Source organism: Camelus dromedarius, chromosome 18 (assembly GCF_036321535.1).
Source record: "Camelus dromedarius isolate mCamDro1 chromosome 18, mCamDro1.pat, whole genome shotgun sequence".
Lineage (NCBI taxonomy): Eukaryota > Metazoa > Chordata > Mammalia > Artiodactyla > Camelidae > Camelus > Camelus dromedarius.
The window spans coordinates 17,453,812-17,476,037 of record NC_087453.1 but is presented as its reverse complement, the minus strand read 5'-3'; the positions used below and the strand labels follow the sequence as shown (position 1 = coordinate 17,476,037).

The 22,226-nt window shown below is 46.8% G+C and overlaps 1 protein-coding gene across 2 annotated transcripts in view; it reads left to right on the top strand.

Moving 5' to 3' along the window:
- The window catches only part of VSTM2L (V-set and transmembrane domain containing 2 like), a 34,955-nt gene extending 25,865 nt beyond the window's left edge, over positions 1 to 9,090 (top strand). For both annotated transcript variants that reach the window (XM_031433832.2, XM_064475698.1), the window contains exon 4: positions 7,694 to 9,090. In XM_031433832.2, coding sequence (XP_031289692.2) covers positions 7,694 to 7,966 — 273 coding nt within the window. In that variant the 3' untranslated portion in view covers positions 7,967 to 9,090. The remainder of the gene's footprint in view (positions 1 to 7,693) is intronic.
- The last annotated feature ends 13,136 nt before the right edge of the window (positions 9,091 to 22,226 follow it).

The window sequence follows — 22,226 nt, the reverse complement described above, 5'->3', positions numbered from 1 at the left end:
CCACCAGCCACATGCTCAGAAAATGCAGATGCCCGCAGGGGTATGTGTAGGAATGACCTCCGAATTCACTCTTTTCTGCTGCTCCTTCCAAAGCTCTTCAGGGACCGTGGGGGAGCTCAGGACCCCAGGGCCAGTTAGACACAGATGCACAGAGCAGCGCCCAAAGCAGAAGGCACTGTGTGAAGAGGGGGCACCGGGAGGCATGAGGTGTCATGCAGAGCGGAGGAAGGGAGGCTGGGGTTGGGGAGGGAGGATCCCACAGAGGCTCAGCCAGAGGTGGGCAGATGACAGAACAAGGGCCTTCAAAGCATCATCTGTGCCATCTGCCCCAGGCCTTTCTGAGTTGGGGGTCTGGGAATTTGAACCATTTCCAGTGCAGGGCAGCTGCTGATCCCCCCACCCCGTTCCCTTGGCCCCTAACTCTCATCCTCTGCCAAAGGCGCATCCATGCTTAAATCCTGTTTCTTGCCCAAACACCCACTGGTTAAGCCGGGACGGGCAGAGATCTGGGTGTATATTAATATACCCCCTTCATAGCAACTCTCTCACCGATGATTTTGTTTGGGGTTTAAGGAGCATCTCAGGCAAAGGAGAGAATAATCTAATTGACTTAAAGGATTAGAATTCGAGGCTGCTGGGCCCCACGTGAGGGGAATGCAAAGATGCTAATTAGTTAAATAAAATAAAAGTGCTCCGTGTGATTGTGCAGTCACCCCCCCACGCCCAGCCCCCGCGATTCCTGCACCAGATGGAGCTCTGGGGGTCTGGTTAGGAGACTCACAGACAGGCAGAGACCCGGCTCCTCATGCAGACAGTGTCACACACGTGACGCCTTAAGTACACGGAAGTGCAGCCAGCAGACCTGTAAGCAGGGCACAGCCCACGTCCTGCAGCCTAGGAGAAGGCGTGAACTTTTCCCCGTGGCTTTCGAGGTTCTGTGTGACTCTCTCTGCTCCCGCTCCGGGCTGTCTCATTTTGCCTGACCTGGCTCCCCTTCTCCTCCCGACCCTGGCTGCCTCCTGTCTTCCATTCCTTCCCACCTCCTGGCGTTCACACAGGCCAGTCCCTCTGCCCAGAAAACCGTTCCTCCCTCTTTCAGAGCTCAGCTCAGCAAGCCTCCCTTGACCCTGTGACTCAGCCGGCGCCCCTTACTTTTCCCTGTTGGCTGCATTTCTGTCTGCACATCCATGCATGAGAGCATGTTTCATGCCGGTCTTCCCTGGAGACAGTGGGGCTGGGGCTGTGCCTGCCTGATTGACTGTTAGATTTCCAAGAGCCTGGCACAGTGCCTGGCAAGTAGTCAGTGCCCAATAAATATTTATCAAAAGACTGTCACACACACAAACACACCGAGGCCAATGGTGGTGTAAACCCAGACACAGATTTTGATACACAGACATGCAGACATGCCAACATGATGTGCATCGTGCCTGTACGTGTATGTGTACAGGGCATGTGAAGCCATAAGGGGCTTGTGGGAGCCAAACTGTGCAGTCTACCATCTGGGCAGCATCAGCACTGGTGGGGAGGTCTCAGGTTTTGGGGTGGAAGTACAGTCAGTTTCCAGGAGCTTGGTGAGGGCAGGGCTCTGTGATGGGCTCCGTGACCTCTTGGGGCCACCGTGGTAGCCCTGGGAAGGTTCAGAGCAGCCATGCTGAGTGCGGGGCAAGCTTGTGAGGATGCAGGGGGGCCAGTACTGAACATCCCAGGAGCTGGGTCCTGGTCCAGCTCTGCCACCTCCCTGCACCTCTCACCCCCTTCCCCCTCACTGCTGTCTAATGAATATATGAAAACACTTTGGAAACTGTGAAGTCCTCTGGATTTGGCCGCGTGAATGACAGTGGTTACTAGAGTGGAAATTAAACATTAATTTGCAAATCACATGACTCCTATTCCCAGCTTGGGGTGGGGATGGTGGCTGCAGCAGGGAAGGGAGGTCCAGGCTCTCTGCAGGAAATGGGAGAGGGAATGAAAAGAGCTCAGAATCTCACAGGGAGATCGTTTATGTGGGAGGACAGGCATCTGTGATAATAATAATAATAAAATAATAAAGTAGCTCACATTTGTTGAGTGCCTGCCATATGTCAGGAGCCACAATGAGTACTTTGCATGAATTATCTCACTTACCTGGGGGCCTGGGGAAGGGCCCCTTGGCCTTAGACACATCTCCCTTGGGAGCTTGTATATGATGAGGATTCCACATCAGGGCCTCATTCCTGTGGCTCAGGCAAATTCTGCTTATGGGCATTTTCCAGTTCTGGAAGTTTTTCTTTTGACCTAACTGAAGTTTTCTATTTTAGAATTTAGATGAATTTCCCCTTAGCCAGTGTTGCAAGTAGAGATGCTCCCCGACTTCCTAATTTTAAAATAAAGTGAAATTCTCCACACACACACCTTCTTTCCCAGGGGGCTCACCTGCCTTCATTGCCATTAGTCCCTCCTTTGGTCTAACCAGAGTTGTTTGTGCTGTAGATTCAGTTCATGTAACCTGTTTCAGTCCAAAACAGCCTTAGGCAGACCGGGTCCACATACACGTGTAGTCCAGTGGTCTGGCCCGCTCATCCTAACCCCTGCCTCCTCTCCAGCCAAGCCCTAAAAGCCAGGTACAGCCAAAGAGGCCTCAGGACTTGTGTTGCAGCCTGCATCCCCAAATCTCCACAAACAGTGAAAAGGCAACAGCATTTGTCAGATTGATCAAATGGTCCTGTAGGTCAAGCCCCTTCCTGCCCCACCTGGCTGCCCCATGAGTATGGTGCGCATATAGATACCACGTGTTTTCTGGGGATGAGGGGGTTGAGGCTGCGACCATGAGAGCAAGCAGCACATGAGGCCTGCATCCTTCATGAAGGATTAACAGGCCAACTGGTGGGTCATGGTGTACTGTGGTTTTATTTTTTTGCAGTGGATGTTTCTGTATTTTCTTGAAATTCCTGCAGTGATCTGCAGTATATATAGGGCCTGGAATTCTGAAGTCTGAAAGGGAGGTAAGACTCCCGTTGAGTCAAAATCACTCCATGCCTCTTGGAAATTCTCTGAGACATCCACAGAGCAGCCAGCCTTTGGCTGCGGCCTTGGAGATGACTCTGTGAAGGCCTTGGACGTACACACCCAGTCCCTGCTCTCAGGGTGCTCCCAGGGGGATGAACGTTAACCCAATAATCACACATGATAAAGAGGAAAATTACATCTGTGACCCTCCCTCAAAATGAGGAGAGCTGCTGGTAACAGAGGACCTGAGCTCGTCTGGGGGCTCTGGAGGAGGTGCTGTTTGAAGTGAGCACTCGAGTGTAGAGCGGCTGTGACTAGGAGTAGGGGGAACTTCTCTGGGTGTGTGTGTTGGAGGGACTGCTGGAGGCTGGTGTGGCCGAGGGGAAGGCGGGGATGAGACCCCAAAGTTTCCCCCCATGGCCATTGCAGGGAGCCATCAAAGGAAGGGTTCTAGGTTGGGGGCATTTTGAAAAGATCTGTCTGGCCACCCTGTGAGAATGAATTAGAAGGGGCCAGAGTGGCCCTGGGGAGACCCGGCAGGAGGCTGTGGTGCTGACCCAGATTCGAGAAGTGGGGACATTGCTCTGGCCAGTGCAGGGAGGTGTGGATTCTGGGGAGAAGGGGAGGGGCCCAGTGACGTGTAGAGAGCAGATGAGTGGGACTCAGAGATGGATTGTGCCAGAGTGTGGAAGGAGCGATGGGGATGACGACTTGGGAGGGTCTGGCTGGAGTGGGTGAGGCCTCGTGGGGCTCAGATTTGGGGAGACTCTGAGTTGGGTTCTGGACATGCCAAGGGGCCAGTGAGCTGGCTGGGTGTTGCTGATGGAGGCACCAGTACAGTGGAGCTCAGAGCAAGCCTCGGCCTGGGGTGCGGACCATCTGAGCCCTGTTCCCCACCCAGCACCTTCCTGGGGCCACCATATCCCTCTTGGGGTGAGGCCACGTGCACAAAAGATTTGGCACCATGGACGCAAATCAGCACCACTCACTCTTCCTGGCATGACTCAGGAGAGAGATCCCAGCCTGCCCACCCGATGGTCTGTGGGCCCCTGCCGTGTCCAGAAAGGCCTGGGCCGTGGGCAAGCAGGGAGGAGGCTGAGCTTGGTCGTGGTGTGGACTGGCCTTGTCTCTTTCAGCGTAATTAGGTGCTTAATTGCACTGCTAAGGCCTGTCGATGCCTGTGCGGAGGTGATTATGATTTACAGCCAGGCCTCTGCGTGGGGGTCTCTTCACCTCATAGCCTCTCCGGTCGTGCTGGAGGGCCGGGCTGCAGGATTTTTCTGCCCAGTTTGTGAGTGATGAAATCCAACAGGCTGCTCCGCCACCCCCAAGAAGCTGGGGTAGGATGATGCTTCTGAAGAAGGGCTGGGGTCCCCCCAGACATGGAGGGCAGGGGGCCTAGGGGATGATTAGGGAGGGGGTGGAAGGACAGATCTGTGGTTTACTGGTCCTGGGAGGCCCCCCCAGAGATGTGGTTAAGTAAGGCCTGGTCTCTGTCACCAGCTGGGTGGCCTTGGGCAAATCACTTCACCTCTCTGAGCCTCATTTCCTGACCTATACAATGGGTGTCCTAGCAGGGCCTACATCCCGGGGTTATGGTGAGGTTTAAATAAGGTGTAGGACGCTTTAGCACGCCTTCTCACCGCGATCACCTGCTCCGTAAACACTAGCTACCAGCATGACTGTTACCCTTATTACTATTTTTATTATTTGCCCTCTCCGGATGGTGCTTAAAGGCACAGACCCCCGGGGCTGGGAGGGAACAGGGTCTTCTGTGTGTCCTCTCCCTTCCTCCTGTTGGAGGACGGCTCCAGGCCTGGGTTCTCCGTTAGACCTGGAGCCCATGCAGGCTTTGCTGGGATCCCCACTCAGAATGGACACTCACTAAATGTTCCTTGAGTGAGTGGATGGATCTAGCCCACGGAGTCCGAGCCCAGGGTGCTGGTGACTTGTCAGGTCAGAACCCAGCCTCCCAGCCTCCCAGCCCTGCCTGCCGGGCTCCCAGCCGCCCTCCTCTCTGGGTGGGGAAGGTCAGAGGGGCCACAGGGTGGGAGGGAGAGAGCGGCTGGAGGTGTCAGCCTCTGGTCTGGGGCTGGGAGGAGGTGGGCTGAGGGGTGGGCCGTGCTTGGTGCTCCCTCCCCAGCGCTGCTCCCAGTGCTTCGCATTATTACTCCATTAGCGCCTTGTAGGGTTGACAAATGAAGGATAATTAATATCCGTGAGGGAAACAGATGTTGAGGTAATTTGCTCCCTGCTGCGCATTTGCAACAGCATCTCCTAACTCGCCTGAGAGCGTGGTGGGGCTGCAGGACCTCTCCGTGCCCTTGGTCAGAGGTGGTGGAACCATTAGGGCTGGTGGCCTCCAGCTAGGCCCAGCCCCAGTACTGGGGAGGGGGTGTCCCACACCCACCAGGGCAGCTGGAAGAGTGTCCCACTGCTTGCTGTTGGGAAGTTCTGCCTCTGTCCCACCTCCCGCCCCCTGCTGTGCCATCAGTGTTTTCCTGCTTCCTGGGGGATGATGACCATCCAGAAAAGCTCAGAATAAGGCAGGACGAGCCAGGCCTCCTGCTGCTGCCCACCACCCTCTTCCCTTCTGGAGCCTGGGAAGCCCCCTGCCAGCTCAGAGTGACCCCATCTGGAGGGTTAGAGTGCATGGAGGCAACCTGGGCTCAGTACCCTGCTCTGCCACTCAGACTCAGTGTTCAAGGGAAAGTCACTTATTTCAGAGCCTTAGCTTCACCATCTGTAAAGTGGGTATGATCATGTGTATTATTAGAAAGCATGATATCTGGGGACCATTCATTTGAAGAAAGAAGGAACTAGAGTGAGTCCATTCACTCAAAAAAAAAATGTTTTTATTGTTACATATTATTTACAGGGTACCAAGTATCTGTGACGGTCATTAAAATGAACAAAATAGATATCATCCCTGCCCTCATGGAGTTTACAGTTCAGCCAGAGAGAAACAGAAATCAAGTCAGCAGACAAATGTGACGACTGTTAGGGAAGAAATAAGCAAGGAGGCGGGGTGTGCATGAAGGCTTCTTGGAAGAAGGGCCAGAGAAGCCGGGGCAGATTAGTGGGGTGATTACAAGTCACGTGTGAGTGCCCAGCTGCACAGTGAATGCACCCCTTCCCCCCAAGACAGTTCTCTTTCTCCTGGCCTCCTCACTGCAAGGCTGATCAGCAGAGGCACCCCGCCCTCCAGGATTTCGGGTGTGGCAAGAACAGGCAGGCTGGTTGTCTTTCCCCATTACCTCCCCTGCACAAGGGAGAGAGACCAGAAGGGCTCAGGAACTGGGACCACAGGTCAGAAGCCCACTCAGCTCCTTCCTGGCCCTCGTGAGCCTGCAGTGCCAGCTGGCGGTGAGATCACTGGGCAGGGGTGAGCAGCTGGCAGCTGGGGACTCTTCTCCCCTGTTCTGTCGAGGTGGAGCGGGGGCTACAGGAGGTGGGGCCAGGCTCCTTTTGGCTCTAGAAAGAAGGAGCCAGGGAAGGATGGAAGCCCTCTTCCATCACCACACCCCAACTCCTCCTTTTTTTTTTTTTAAGCTTTTTACTTGAATTGCAGACTCGTAGAAAGTTGCAAAAAGAGATCACAGAGTCCCCTTTCCCCTTCACCCAGCTTCCCCAATGATGTATTTTCTACAACTGTCCAGCTGCTTTTTCTCTCTTAATTGAAAAAAAAAAAAAAAACTCATGGTAGCTTTATGTTTGTGGCAGATTTATTCATAAGCATTCTAATCTGAAAACTACCCAAATGTCCACCAACAGGTGGCTGGATAAACAAATTATGGTATATCCAGACAATGGAATACTATGCTGCAATAAAAAAGAACAGACTGAGTCTTGAAACATGGAGGACTCTCACTGATATTATGTTGTGTGAAAGAAGCCACACATGAAAGAGTCCAAGGACAGGCAAAACTAATCTATGGTGATAAAAATCAGAGTAGTGGGTAACACCATGGGATGAGTATTGACCAGGAAGGGCCACAAGGGTGTGCTCCAGAGAGCTGTAAATGCCCTGTGTCTTGCTCCGGATGGTGGTCACAGTGACATACACGCAAGTAAAATTTCTTTAAACTGTGTGCACCTCACTGTATATAAATTAAATTTCAAGTAAAAATTTAAAAACCCACTCAAATAAATAAATGAGCAGAAAGCCAAAGTACAGGCATAAACATTACACTCTTGCTCCCCCCACAACTGGAGTGAACAGTTGTTAGCATCCTGATATATCTGTGACCAGCCTCTACCTTTTTAGAGAAACAAAGCGAAGAATTCACTTTGAAGTCTACCCCAGGTCCACGGCCCTCCCCTGGGCTCCACCCCAGAGATAACACTGCTGTGAGGCCACTGTGTTTCCTCCTGCCTACTTTCAAACATGCACACACACGTCTCCAAAACCAGTGTGGGGTATTTTCATGTGTTTCTTTCCAGAAATGGCACCACACTGTAGTTTTGCAGTGAGATCTTTTCACTCCGTGTGTGCCAGTGCTAGCTCATTCTTTTTCACTGCTGTGCAATATTCCACAGACTGAACTACTACTTATTTACCCAGTCTGTTGATAGACTTAAGTTGCGTCTGCTTGTTTGCTGTTGAATTCCGAGGGCCTGTGGGAGTGTCTCTGAGGCCCCACCAGAGTGGGCTCTCGCGGCGGGGGCGCCGCCAGTCAGGTTACCGTCTCTCTGTCGCCCCCAGGTGGTCAAGGTGGTGGGCAGCAACATCTCCCACAAGCTGCGCCTGTCGCGGGTGAAGCCCACGGACGAAGGCACCTATGAGTGCCGTGTCATCGACTTCAGCGACGGCAAAGCCCGGCACCACAAGGTCAAGGCTTACCTGCGGGTGCAGCCGGGAGAGAACTCCGTTCTGCACCTGCCCGAGGCCCCGCCCGCCGCGCCCGCCCCACCGCCCCCCAAGCCCGGCAAGGAGCTGCGGAAGCGCTCGGTGGACGAGGAGGCCTGCAGCCTCTAGACTGATGCCACCCTGCCACCAGCCCGCCCCGCGCCCCTACGGCTGTACCGAGTGCATGAGGAGCCGCTGGACCGCTGGGGACGGGGCTGCCTGGGTCCAGCTGCCTCCCCATCCCCGAGACCGCCCGTGGCCCCCACGCCGGCCCTGCGCCCACCACCCCTTGGCTCAGCATGTAAGCCCCGCCCAACCCTTCCCCTTTAGACCCTCGCGGTGACCTGGCTCGGAGAAGGTGGTCCGGGGCACCAAGGGGACAACCGCCCCGAACGCTGGGGTGGGGCATTGTGCCGGGGCCAGGCTGCCCCCTTTCTGTCACCAGCTTCAGTAGAGTCCAGTGTTTCGCTTTGCTTGCTTGTCCCCCATCCTGTCCCAAGCCGGGGCCTCCCAGCCTTACTCTGCCTCCTACCTACCCTCCCCTGCTTGGACCTGGGGGGTGTGGACAGTGACTCCTCCCCAGATTTGGACTTGAATCTTCTGAGCAGAATTAGGGCCTGTCCTCTGGTGAAGAACTGAGGCACCGAGGCCCCAGGAGAGCCGTTGGCAGGGTCGCTCACAGGGGCCCTGGGAGGAGAGGGAGACCCCCCCACTGCTCCTGGGCCCTTCATGTTCCACTCCTTACACTGAGACGGCCCCTGTCCCACCCACGGGGAGGCAGGCGACCAGGAATCTGCCGCTTCACGTGGCAAGTCGGAAGGAGGGCCTTTCCCCTCTGACCCCACAGCCCCAGTCAGTTTCGCACCAGCAGGACCCCTTCCAGGGTCTTCGAGGCTCTCCTAGGATCCCCCCTCTGCCAGCTCCTAACGTCCCAGCCCCCTCCCAGGACCCAAGCCAAACCCACCCAAGGGCCTGGGGCTGTTGGGAGCCAAGGGCCCCCCAATCCAATCCCCTCATAATTCCTGATCGGGGGGCACCCACCTCCTGGCGATTTGTAAATATTTCTATTGGCCCAGCACCCCCTCAGAACTGGCTCAAATCTCTGGCCACCCCTCAGCGATGGAGTTGGGGGATATGGGAGAGGCTGAGGGCTTTGCCTAGGGGTGTGTGGGTAACCCTGAACACATGATCCAATCCGTGACTACCAGCCAACCTGAATAAAGCGGTTTAAAAAAAACCTCCAGGCAGTGTCTTTCTGGGGCATTTATGTCTGGGAGCAGTGCCAGCGTGGAGGACGTGGCCAGCACACACCCACGCCTCACTCAGCATCTCCTGCTCTCTGCCCCACAAGCACAGAACAAGTGCTGGTGGGGGCACGAGGAGAAGGTGAAGGAAAACCAGCCTTTGTCCAGCTCCAGTCCAATTATCAGGCACTGGAATTACTCTTGGATTTTGAGATAATTACACATACAGGAGAGAGCATAAAACATGTTTACACTATTTTGTGAATAAATAAATTATAAAGCAGGGAAGGGGTGAGCTACCACCTCACCAAGCAGGACCCCAGAGCTTCACCCTCTGCCCCGCCCATGTGTCTTCCAGATCATCCCCCGCCTTCCCTCTTAGAGGTACCCACCACCCTCAAGATAATTCCATTCTCAATGTTCTTTTTACAGTTTCACTACCTATATGTATGTCATCTTAATATAGTTGAATTTTTTAATAATTTTTTTAATTTAAGATTTTTTGTGGGGGGGCAGTATTAGGTTTATTTACTTTTTTTAAACATTTTTTATTGATTTGTAATTTTACAATGTTGTATCAAATTCCAGTGTAGAGCACAATTATATATATTCATTGTCACATTTTTTTCTCTGTGAGCTACCGTAAGATCTTGTATATATTTCCCTGTGCTGTACAGTATAATCTTGTTTATCTATTCTACATTTTGAAATCCCAGTCTATCTTTTCCCACCCCCCTATTTATTTACTTTTTAAAACAATTTTGTGTTGTTGATTTATTTAGGGGGGAGGTAATTAGGTTACTTAGCTTTTTTTTTTAATGGAGGCACTGGGGATTGAACCCAGGACCTTATGCATGCTAAGCATGCACTCCACCATTGAGCTATATTGTCCCCCAATATAGTTGAGTTTTGTCTATGTTTTTTGAACTTTATATGCATGGAATCATACTGTATCTATCCCTTCACACACTGCTATATTTGTGAGATTCATCCATGTTCTTATATGTATCTAATCTGTCCATTTTTATTATTGCATGACTATCCTACAGCTTGTCAACTTATATATCCATTCTACCGTTGACGAGAATTTGTGTTCCCCTTTGGGTGCACGATAGTCAATGGCACTGCCCCGAGCATATGAGCACGGAAGCTCGGGCGTGGACTGGCCAGGTCACTCAGGGATCTCATTTTCTCCTCTGAGGTATCACCATCCTCATATTACATTTGAGGAAACAGGCTCAGAGAGGTTAAGTAGCTCACCCAAGGTCACATAGCTATTGAACTCTGCTTTGCCAAGCTTGGCCCCCACTCCCATCATGCCCTGGGCTCTGGACTCCCCTTGGCTCATCCCAGCCAAGAGTCCCACCTGCCATGTTCCTGCTGAGAATCTACCTGAGGGCATGTTGGTCTGGAGTCAAGCCCTCCTAGCCAGTATGTCCAGCTGGTGCCTCCTTTGAGCACCTGCAGAAACCATGAGCACCACCCACTCTAAGCCTGGGGCATCTGCTGTCCCCGAGCTCCCCTGCCAGCCAGACTGAGCCAGCCTCCCTCAAGGGCAGGGACTGGGAACTGTTGAAATGATGATTGACACTGGCTGAGCACTAAGTGTGCCCCAGGCACTGCGTCGATCACCACAGCAGCCCCAATGGGGGGTATGTATCCTCCGTTTTGAGATGAGGAAACTGAAGTTCGGAGAAGAGTGGGTTGGAGGATGGCTGGCTGGCTGAGGACATGAATAAACCAGGCTATGAAGCAGGCAGGGCTCTGGACCTGCTACAGAATGCAGGCATCCCTGAGCTGGACAGTCTAGGACCCATGGTCCTTTCAGGCCAGCAGCTAATCTTTATTCAGTGAAAATCGTCCCTTCCAGAAACGCCCAAGTGCAAGGAAGGCCCTGAAAAGCCCAGGTCCCTCTGGGAAGGTCTGGTGGGTACAGGCTCTTACTAGAGTGATAACAATACTTACAGGTCCTGAGCACCTACTGTGCACCTGGCTCTGGTGAAAGGCTTTCCACAGGAAATCCTGAGACTCCACAGGATCTCACTGCCTCATCTCCGATCTCCTCCCCCTTTAGATGGGTCCCCACCTCCTTGGAGGGTATTTTTTGCTCCATTTAGAATGCAGCCCAGAAGAGAGACAGTGCCTGGGTTAGAATCCTGCCTCTGTCCATCCTTGCTGCAGGAACCCAGGCAAGGGTCTTCACCTCTCTGAGCCTGTTTCCTTTTCTGTAAAATGGGGGTGCTCCTGGGGAAATGCAAAGCAAAGTCACAATGAAATACCACTGTGCTCACACTAAGAATCAAAAAGACAGATAATAACAAGCACTGGCAAAGATGTGGAGAAACTGGAACACACACATTGCTGGTGGAATTATAAAACGGTGCAGCCACTTGGGAAAACAGTCTGACAGTGTCTCAGAATGTTAAGCAGAGTTACTGTATGATCCAGCAGTTCCACTCCTAGGTATATACCCAAGAGAACTGAAAACGTATGTCCACACAAAAACTTATGCCTGAGTACTCACTCATAGCAGCCTTATTCATAATAGCCCCAAAGTGGACACAATCCAAATCCCCATCAACTGATGCATGGATGATTAAAAGGTAGTGTATCCAGACAACAGAATATTATTTGGCAGTAAAAAAGAATGAAGTACTGATACTTGCTACACCATGGATTATTCTAAGTGATAATCAAAACATTGTTCTAAGTGAAAGCAGCCAGACACAAAAGGTTACGTGTAATGTGATTCCATTTGTATGGAATGTCTAGAATAGAAAAATCCATAGAAACAGAAAGCAGACTGGTGGTTGCCAGGGCTGGGGGAAAGGAAAGTGGGGGGGTGACTGCTAACGGGTATTGGGTTCTTTTGGGGGCAATGGAAATGTTCTAAAATTGACTAGGGTGATGGACACACAACTCTGTAAATAAACAAAAAAACCCCACTGAAATTTCAGTATTGTACGCTTTACATGGGTGAATTGTACGGCATGTGAATTATATCTCAATAAAGCTGTTGAGAGAAATGGGATCCTCTTAACAACAGCGCAGTGCCCACATGCCCACAGCAGGCACATGGGAGGCACTTGGAAAATCCTGGCTCCTATTAGTATTGCTGTGATTTTTTTATGTGGAAGCCAAAGCCAAGTTGTGCCGACCTCAGAGCAGAGCTGGAGGGGGCAGCCTGAGGTGGGAGGGACCTGGAGGAGGGAAGTTCCCAAAGGGGGTACCCAGGCCCTGCCTTGAAGGCTTAGAAAACTGTCCTTGCACCCCCAGGTTAGTTGCTCCCCAGCGTAAGAATAAAGTGGGCGAGGCACTTGTTACAAATTTAGCTGTCCAGGCCCCCTCCTGTCCTTTAGATCTGCCCCACCCTTATCTATAGCCAGCACCCTAGTGGGTCTCATGATGGGGAGAGAGGACCACTGGCTGTGGATAGCCTCCCACACTCTTGTTCCTGAGTGACTCCAGCACCCCCCTTCCCCAGATCCCTTGGTCTCCAAGGTCCTGAATTCCGGCCCAAACTCCACTCACCCTGGTCTCCTGGCTGCTCTCAGATATGGGACCCTCCCAGGGCTCCCCTGTCAACTCTGTCCCAGAATTTTCTTTTCTGTTCCCTGCTGGGTGGGCATGGGGGAAACTGACAGCAAGGATCAGGCCCCTGCCCCCTCTTCTTGATCCTTCATCCCGGGATTCAGAGTGTGAGGCAGCGATGCCCCAATTCAGAAGGGGAGAGAGTGTTCAGTAAGTTTCAACCCAGGGGCTGGACCCTCCCAGTGCAGGGGCAGGACTGACCGCACTCCGAGTCCCTAGTAAGTGCTGGCTTGTGTGATCAGCTAACTGGGAGGGCAGGACAGTGAAGATCATCCCAGCAGTTCAGTGAGGAACGAGCTTGGGGCAGGAGATGACAGAGGCCTGGAACAGGGAGAGGGGAAGGAACTCAGGAGCCCCATCAGGGACCCTGGAAATGGGCCGGGTTCCCTGACCTCTTGAGGCCCACACATCACTCAAACCCAGGGCCATCTGAGTCACGGGAGTGTGTGAGTAACCCAGGTTTGGGGTCTATCCCTGAAGATTCTGACCCAGTCATCCTAGAGTGGAGCCCAGGAATGTGTATGTCCAACAGGATTCTAATGGAGGCGGCCAGTGGAGTGTAGTTGGAGAAACACTGCACCATATGATTCTTTAAAGAAACACACATAACTAAAAAATAGTAACTACAAACATGGGTGCTTGTGTCACTTAACACATGCTACGGGCCTTGCTTCTTACCTGCTCTTGGAGACCTATCATGTTTTTTGCTGCCGGTTAGCGTAACTGAAGAGCGTTTCAGCACATGATGCGCTGCAATTACCCAAACCACCTGCCTCCTGACGGACATCTAACTTACTTCTAATGATTTGCTATTACAGGTAATGATAATCTGAGTATGGCTCTAGGAACAGCTTGGTACTCTTGGGGTATTTCAGAGTGTGTGGAAAATCCTTAAACATGGATTTACTTGCACCAGATATTTTATCAAATTGCTCTCCCCAAACAACCTTGACAATCTTAAAAACTTTTTTTTTGAATAAGTGGTAAGGGCATATGGTATGAATTTTAAAAGTTCAAAGAGTATGTATATAGAGAGAATTACATTCTGTTCCCACCCATCCACATCTCACAATTCTTCCTGGAGACAATTACCATTAGGAAGTTCTTGGCTCTCCTTCCAGTTACATTCTGTGCGTGTGTGTGTGTGTGTTAAATACACCGAAGTTCTGCACCTTGCTTTCTCCACTTAACAAACTTCCTTGGCAATGGTTCCACATGGATTTTTTATTGGCTGTAGAAGAGCCCATGATATGGAGGAACCGTGATTTATGCAGCCAGTCCCCTGGTGATGAACACTGAGGTGGTTTCTAATCTTGTGCTATCATAAACAATGTTTATTGTCAATTTACTAGATTATAAATCTGCGCATACATATGCAAATATGTCTGTAGGATAAATATTTAGAAGTTAGAATTGCTGAGTCAAAGGGTTTTTGCATTTTTAATTTTGGTAAATATTGCAATATTGATCTCCACAGAAGTTGGACCGGCTTACACTCCTACAAGCTGTGTATGCGGGAGAGCGACCCTGTGTCCTGATTTCCCCCTGACTCCCCTACACTCACCAACCCTATTATCAAATGTTTTTTTGATCCTGGTCAATCCATGGGTTACATGGTGCATTTAAGAAAAATTTGCATTTTTCTTAAAAGTGAAACTGAGCATCTTTTTGCTTATTTAAGAACCATTTGTACTTCCTTTCCTATGAACTGACAAGTTCATAATCTTTGCCCATTTTTCTGTTGGCTTGTTGCTTGTCATCTTATTGATTTGTAGGAGCTCTTGGCGAGATGGATTGCAAATATTTTTCTCAGTCTTTTGTTGGTCTTTTGACTTTGCTTTTGGTGTTTTTTCCCCAAGTAAACTTAAAAAAATTATTAGATAGTTTATATCCATTAATCTTTTATTTTCTCATTTCTGTATTATGTCTCATTTCTATAAGTGTAAATTTTACCCTTCAGGAATTTAAACTGCTTTAAAGTATAAGGTTCCAGTTTTTTTTCCCCCTAGATTTCTATCTCTTATCTCAACACTATTTTTCCTCCACTGACCTGACACGCCATCATCATCATATTCCAAATTCCCACATACATATGGACTGCATCTCAACTTTCTTTTCTACTCCCTTGATCTCATTCATGGGTCAGCACTACACGGTTTTAATTATTACGGTTTTGTAACATATTTTAATAGATTCTAAGGCTGTTTTCTACTTCCCTTTCTGTTTAATTTTTGTTTCCAGAAATTGCCTAGATTCTTTTTTGCTTTTCCATGTGAACCTCTGAATCAAATTATCTAGTTAAAAAAATTTGATTGTTATTTTAGTTGGGATCAGTAAAATTCATAAGTTAATAGCCAGAACTTACATTTTATGACCATGTTTTTCTATCATATCTCAACTCTCCCCTCTCTGGAATGCCCTCTTATTCTAAGACTTCTTGTGTGTGCTTCTAAAAGGGTATTTTTAAAATGGATTTTTGGATGCACAGAAAGATTATATATGGACTGATGTGTGTAATATATAAAAATGTGGGGTTTTTTGGCCGGGGGAGGTAATTAGGTTTACTTATTCTTAGAGGAGATGCCAGGGATTGAACCCAGGACCTTGTGCATGCTAAGTATGCACTCTACCGCTTTAGCTACACCCTCCCCCCATATAGAAAAATGTTAACTGGAGAATCTAGGTGGTGGGTATATGGGTGTTCCCTCTATAATTATTTAAACTTTTATATGTGTTTACAATTTTTTTATAATAAGATGTTGAGGAAAGAGAGAGCATTTAGAAGTTTTCTTCCTGTAGACTTTGCATATTTTTTGAATTTAATTCCAAAACACTTGTTGCTATCGTGATGGAATCTTTTCTTCTGTACGTCTTCCAACTAGACGCAGTTTGTGTAAGTGTGAGTGCTGCTGGTTGTTGTAGTTCAACTTTTGTATCCAGCCACCTTATTAAATTTTTATTGCTTGTAATAATTTTTCATTTGATTAATGATATCCCCAAGTAAGATTATCTTCTTCATTTCTTTCCAATATATATATGCTTTATTTTTTTCTCTTGTCTAATTGCATTGGTCCGTACTTCCAAGATAATGTTAAATTATGGAACTCATAGAGACATCTGTGCCTTGCTTTTAGCTTTAATATGAATGCTTCTCATGTTTCCAATCCTGGCTTTTGAATATATGTCTGGAGTCTCCTGTAAATGATTTAAGAGACTCAAGCCTTATTGATGAGACACCCAGACACTGCAGTATGAATGCCCATTTCAGGCAGGTACCACCCAAGCTAGGTTCCAGGAATATGCCCACTCCACTCCTTTAAAAAAAAAAGGGGGGGGGGGAACATTTCTTTCTTTCTTTCTTTTTGTTGGGGGAGGAGGTAATTAGGTTTACTTATTTTGAGAGGTACTGGGGGCTGAACCCAGGACTTTGTGCACGCTAGGCATGTACTCTACCACTTGAGCTATATACCCTCTCCCCTCAAAAAAAAAAAGGAAAAAATTTCTGCAAACTTTCCAATACAGCTCTGCACACCAACAGGTATGGCATTTAGAGCATGGGCTTTGAGGTCTCATAGACATGGTTTCAAACCTCAGCTCTGCCACTTCTAAGGTCACCTCCCCTCCTTGAACCTCAAAGTTTCCTTGGGGAATTTAAGGGGACACTGTGAGCTCAGCACCGAGCACACTGAGGCTATTCTCATTCAACAGCATGGAGGACAGGGCCTGGAATCTGCACTGCTGGTGGGCTCTGTGCATATTAAGTTGCCTGAAAAGACATCTAGTAGGCGGAGAGCTGTGGTCACTTCTAAGGAGTGGGATAGAAAGGATATACCCCAGTAGGCTGAATATTTATAAAGAGCAAGTATTATATCTGTGACTTAAAACACATACAAGTATATAAAGAAAATCAACCAAGAAACAAAAGTACATAAAATGAGGGGAATGTAAGATGCCAAGGTTGGCAGGAATCCTAGAATGTCTGAGTCCCCTTGACAAGGTCCCCTCCTCCAGTGATGAGAGGCACTCTCCCTCCGACGGAAGCCCTTGCTGACACCACGTGGAGCAGACCCTGGAGTCACGTTCACCCCACTCCCCCTCTAGCCTACTCTCCCACCCTCTTCCCACTCCCACTTCTTTTTTTGCTTGAGTCAGTCCTGATTTCGTTTCGGTATCCACACTCCTTTGAGGCCACTTGTCTCAGTAAAGTCTTGCCCACTCCCCGACTCAGCATGTGAATCTTAATCTAAGCTAGGGGCTCTTAATGTGGAGTCCACAGACCTCCCCGACCTAGAGTACGTGGATGAAATGCATGGGATTCACAAACTTGCACTGGGGAAAAAAAAAAAAACCAAAAAACCTGTCTTTATCTTCACTAACCTTCAACCAAAATTTAGTATTTCCTTCTACTATGAATGTAAGCAACATTCATCATTAGCAGTAACTGGTGACGTTGTCAACAATGGAAATCACAAACATTTTCATTTCACAACACAGTTGTTACAGGTATCTCAGAACATTGTTAACACCCATCACTGCTTAAAAATTATGGTTGTTATTAGATCTGCCACTAGATTTTGTTATTTAAGGCACTAACAAAGAAGCAATTTTATTCCTATATTGCATTAAAATATATATATATTTTGAAAACTGTATTTCAATATAATGGGTTTCTTTTGTAATCCCGTCATTTCTTTCCCATGCAATTAAGTGGAGTATTCTGGGAAGGGGTCCATAGGTTTCACCAGACTGCCAAAGGGGTCCAAGAGATGGATAAACCCTGGTCTAAGCCAATGCTGGCAATTCCATCATCATCGCTGGAGACCAGCTTAGGAAGCGCCATGTGACCTAGTGTGTTACACTCACAATGAGATGCAAGGATCTGTTGGAAGGAGAGTGGAGTCCCTCTTGGGGAAGGTTTCTTAAGAGAAGACACAAGGAAGTCATACTTTCTTCCTCTGCTTCTTAGTGTCTGAGCATGTGAGCTGGGAATTTCTTCCACCATTGGGCAGCCATGTGGAGAGATCCACTTGAGATACAGAAAAGACGGATGAAAGAAACCTGGGTCTTTGAGGATGTAGTTGATCTGGTGAATTAGCCAGATAGGAACCTCCCTACCTCTAGACTCTGGTTATCAATCAATAAATCCCTTAGGATTTAGGCCATCAGGTCAGTTGTCTTTTATTTGCAGACAAGAGCACTTTCTCTAATGCACCATGCTATTTTTGTTCCCCTGTGTTTTTTTCACACTTGGTCCTAACCATCACTGGGGTGACACAGAGAAACAGGCCAGGTCCCTCTTTCATTTGACCCTAATTTAGATTGGTCAGATCTTCTTTCCTCAAGGCTGAACATCTTCAGGCCCTTCAACTGGACTCATGCGCCATGGTTTTGAGACCTTTATCTACCCCTAACGTGCATGTCTATCCAGATCTCAAACCTTAGCATGCTTCAGAATCATGCTAACATTTGTTAACATTAGCTTGTTAAAGCACACATTTCCAGGTCCTACTCCCAGAGTTTCAGGTTCAGCAGGGCTTGAGTAGGTCCCAATAATTTGTATTTTCCAGCAAATTCCTAGGTGATGCTGATGCTGCTGGCCTTGAAAACCACTGGTCAATGTCGCTACAAAAACACAGCTTTAAAAAATGAAACCACTACTCAAGATGGGGTCTGACTAGTGCTGAGCAGAGCAGGACTGTCGCCTGCCTCAGTATGAATAGCATGCTCCTATTACTGCAGCCCAAATTGCAGACTGCTTTTTCATACTACTGAACTGCCTGTCACCAAAACTTTAAAACCGGTGTCATACGTGTGGCTCCTAAACAATCTCCCTGTTTTTTATTGCATGCTTATTATGTGCCAAGTGCTTTAAGGAGTTAATCTCATTTAATTCTCATGGCAACCCTTGAAATGGGCAGCTATCTCTTTTGGGAAAACTGATGTCTAGAGAAATAAAGAAAAACAATTCCCAAGGTCAGCTAGCTGGTAAATAAATGAAGGACCCAAGATTTGAACCTGGGCTATAGGACTCTACAATTAAGAACTCTGCTCCTGCTTAACAGCATCAATTAATCAGCTGCCCTTCGGGGCCCAAGACAAATTTACCTAATTGTGCCTCATCCAGCTCATTTCTTTGTCTTATCTACAAGGTCATCAAATGTGATTTTTGTCAAATGCCCCAGATTCTTGAGCCTCTTATATCTCCTTCACCCACAACTCAGTCCTTTCACTGCCCCCACTGCTGCCCCTGAGAGGAGGAGGTTAGGCTTGCTGAGCTGCACTCACGGCCACAAGAGTTTGGTTCCTGAAAGCGTTAACTGTGTGCACGTTTTAATAAAGGCCATTTTCTAGGCTACAGCTATAAAAATGTTCCAATTTAATATGCAAATGTACCACAAGTGATTTAGGATGTGCTAAGCCTTTACTGTCCTAGTTGCAGTTATGTTGATTTAGCCCATAGCTTTATAGTTAATAATTTAGTGAGCAACCTTATTTTTTAATCTCCCTTTGTCCTCATGCCTCATCCTTTTTTACATTAAAGGACTTAGGCCTGAGTGAAGATTCAGTTTAATGAACGATCAATCCTTGAGTAAGTGTAGTGGCAAAAGGACTCCCTTGAAATGCTATGAAAAGCTTTTAAGTTCATGAGTTTTCATCTTCTTGGTGAGATTCTTGGTTTCATCATAAATATGATGACTCAGTTTATCCCTAATACTTTTTGTATTATATTCTATTTTGCTTGATGTTAACAATGTTAGGTGAATTTTCTTTGGTTAGTATTTGCCTGGGGTATCTTTTTCTGTTTTCAACACTGCTGTGTCATTGTCTTGGTTATATCTGTTATACACAGCTTATAGAGGGACTTCGATTAAAAAAAAAATCTCATCTGGTAGTCTCTGTCTTTAATAGGTAAGTTTAATCCACTTACATTTATTGTGATCACTGATTTATGTGGACTTATTTTTTACCATCTTATTTTGAATGTATGTGTGTTTTCTGTTACCATGAGTTATTTTTTGTTTTTTTTTTTTTAAGGGGGGATAGCACAGGTGGTTACTTTATGCTTTTTCTTCTTTCTTGACTTTTGATGGGTAGCATTCTTTAGCATTCCAAATTCTTTTTGCTCCCCACTGATTTGAAAGCTTTGTATAACATTTCTTTTAGTGGTTTCATTTTACTTTTTAACATACTTAAGTATATATTTTCCTAACAACATAAAGTTTTTCTGTATCTCTACTTTCTTTTCGACAAGGCAATCCCTCGAATGCCATGTAACTACCAACTGAATTGCCTTCTTCTCCATCATATTTGGTTTTAGAATTTTAGTTCCATTGTTTATCACAACATTTAGTATTTATATGTTCAGAAATTAATTAGATTCACCAATGTACTTGACCAATTTCTGTACTTAATATATTCCTTCTTTTATTTTTCCCTTTTGCTGAAGTATTTGCTTTAGTAATCCTTTCAGCGAGGGTACAGGTGGTAAATTCTCTTAGTCTATGAAAGTCTGAAAATACCTGTTATTTGATTTCCTTTGTCAGTGTTCATCCAGCTGTTTGTTGAGGTAGGCTGGTCATATTTTCCCCTTTGCATGATCAGGATATTATTTCTCTGTCTCTGTCATCCATTGCACATTGATGAGAAATCTGCTGTCAGTTCAACTGGATTTCCTTTGTTGTCTTTATTCTCTGTAACTCTTAAGATTTTTCTCTTTATCTTTGACATTCTATTCTATCATTACAATGTGTTTGGTTGAGATTTATTTTTAACTGTTCTATTTAGCACATGGTATATGTGTTTTTCATCTGAGGATTTTCTTTTTGATTCTGAAATATTCTCAGTCACCATTTCTTAAATATTATGTCTCCATTACATCCTTTTCTATCCTTCTGGAATTCCTATTACACATATGTTGGAGTCTTTCTGTCTCCTTGCTGTGTCTAAACTGCTTTTTCATATTTTCTATTTCTTTATCTCTCTGTGCTACTTTCTGGGTAAATTACTCAGAAATATCTTTCAATTCACTAATTGTCTCTTCAACTATGTTTTATTTAGAATTTACCCCATTTGAATTCACTTCAGTAATGATACTTTTCATTTTTAGGATTCCTAATTATTTCTTTTTCACATCAATGGTTAATTCTGCTTGTTTTTGTTTCATAACTTTTTTTTTCTTTTTACAAGTTATTCTTTCCTTTACCTTTGTTAGGATCCTAAAGCTTTAACATAATTTTCATAAGCTCTATTATTTGCACTTACCATGAGCAAATTCATCTGTTAAGAATTGAGTTTGTTGGCTGTCTCTCTGTCAGTTTTCTGCAAGTGATTTAGAATTTTGGTTTCAAGCTTATTTTCAAGAGAAATCTTTCTGTCCATTTTCTTTCTCTGCACTTGTCTAAATACAGATCCTCAGTGCCCTAGTCCCAAACTGGGCTTCCTGTTGGCAGCTCGGGATCCCCAGCTTTGGGTACAATCAGAGATGTCACAGATGCAGTTAGTGAGTCAAGGTGGCATGGTTCAGGTCCCCAGTTACCAGACCTCCATCTACTCCTCTCTGTTACCTGAGATATGGTTTCAAGCAATAAGTCTGATGCTAGACCTCTGCTTCTCGAGGAATCCTTTTGGTCTTGAATTCCTAGTCACTCCTGCCTGTTTCCAGACCCAGAGCTTGGCAGGTCTGAGGCTTCAGCTTCCATTTATCTCTGTGTTTCTGTTTCCTTAAGTTATCGTATTTGTAGGTGTGGCTATTGAGTTTAATCATTTAAAAATACAATTAATCTATTGTTGCAGTGTATAAACAGAGGTTATTTTTCCCCACTAATTCATGGATGGTGTGGTTAAATTTTCTTACATCAGTTTTACTGAGGCACATGTGATTTATAGACAATAAAAGCACTCATTTAAAGTGTATAATTTGATAAAGTCTCGTATAATCACCACTACAATCAAGAAAAGAATACTTTCATCACCCTCCAAACTTCTTTTGTACCCCTTTGCTATCAAGTCCCTTCCCCAAACCCCAGCCACTGGTCTATACTTTCCATAGATTAGTTCTGCCTTTCCTAGAATTTCATATAAATTGAATCAGACAATATATACTCTTTTGTGTTTGGCTTCTCTCACTAAGCATGGTGATTCTGAGATTCACCCATGTTACATGCACCAGTACTTCATTCTTTTGTACTGTTGAGTAGTATTCTGTTGTTTGGATGCATCACAACTTGCTTATCCATTCTGCTATTGGTGGGCATTTAGGCTGTTTCTAGTTGGGGCTATTTTATATAAATCTGCCATGAACATTCCTACGCAAATCTTTGTATGGACATATTTTCATTTCTCTTACATAAATACCTAAGAGTGGGATTGCTGGGCAGCATGGTAAATGTATGTTTAACTTTATAAGAAACTTCCAAACTGTTTTTCAAAGTGGCTACAGCATTTTGCATTTCCATCTGCAATGTATGAGAGTTCTGGTTGAGGAACAGGTTATTTTTAAAGCATGAACTCAACGCCATCTTCACTGTGGGTAACTGTAAAAACACTTTAGAATG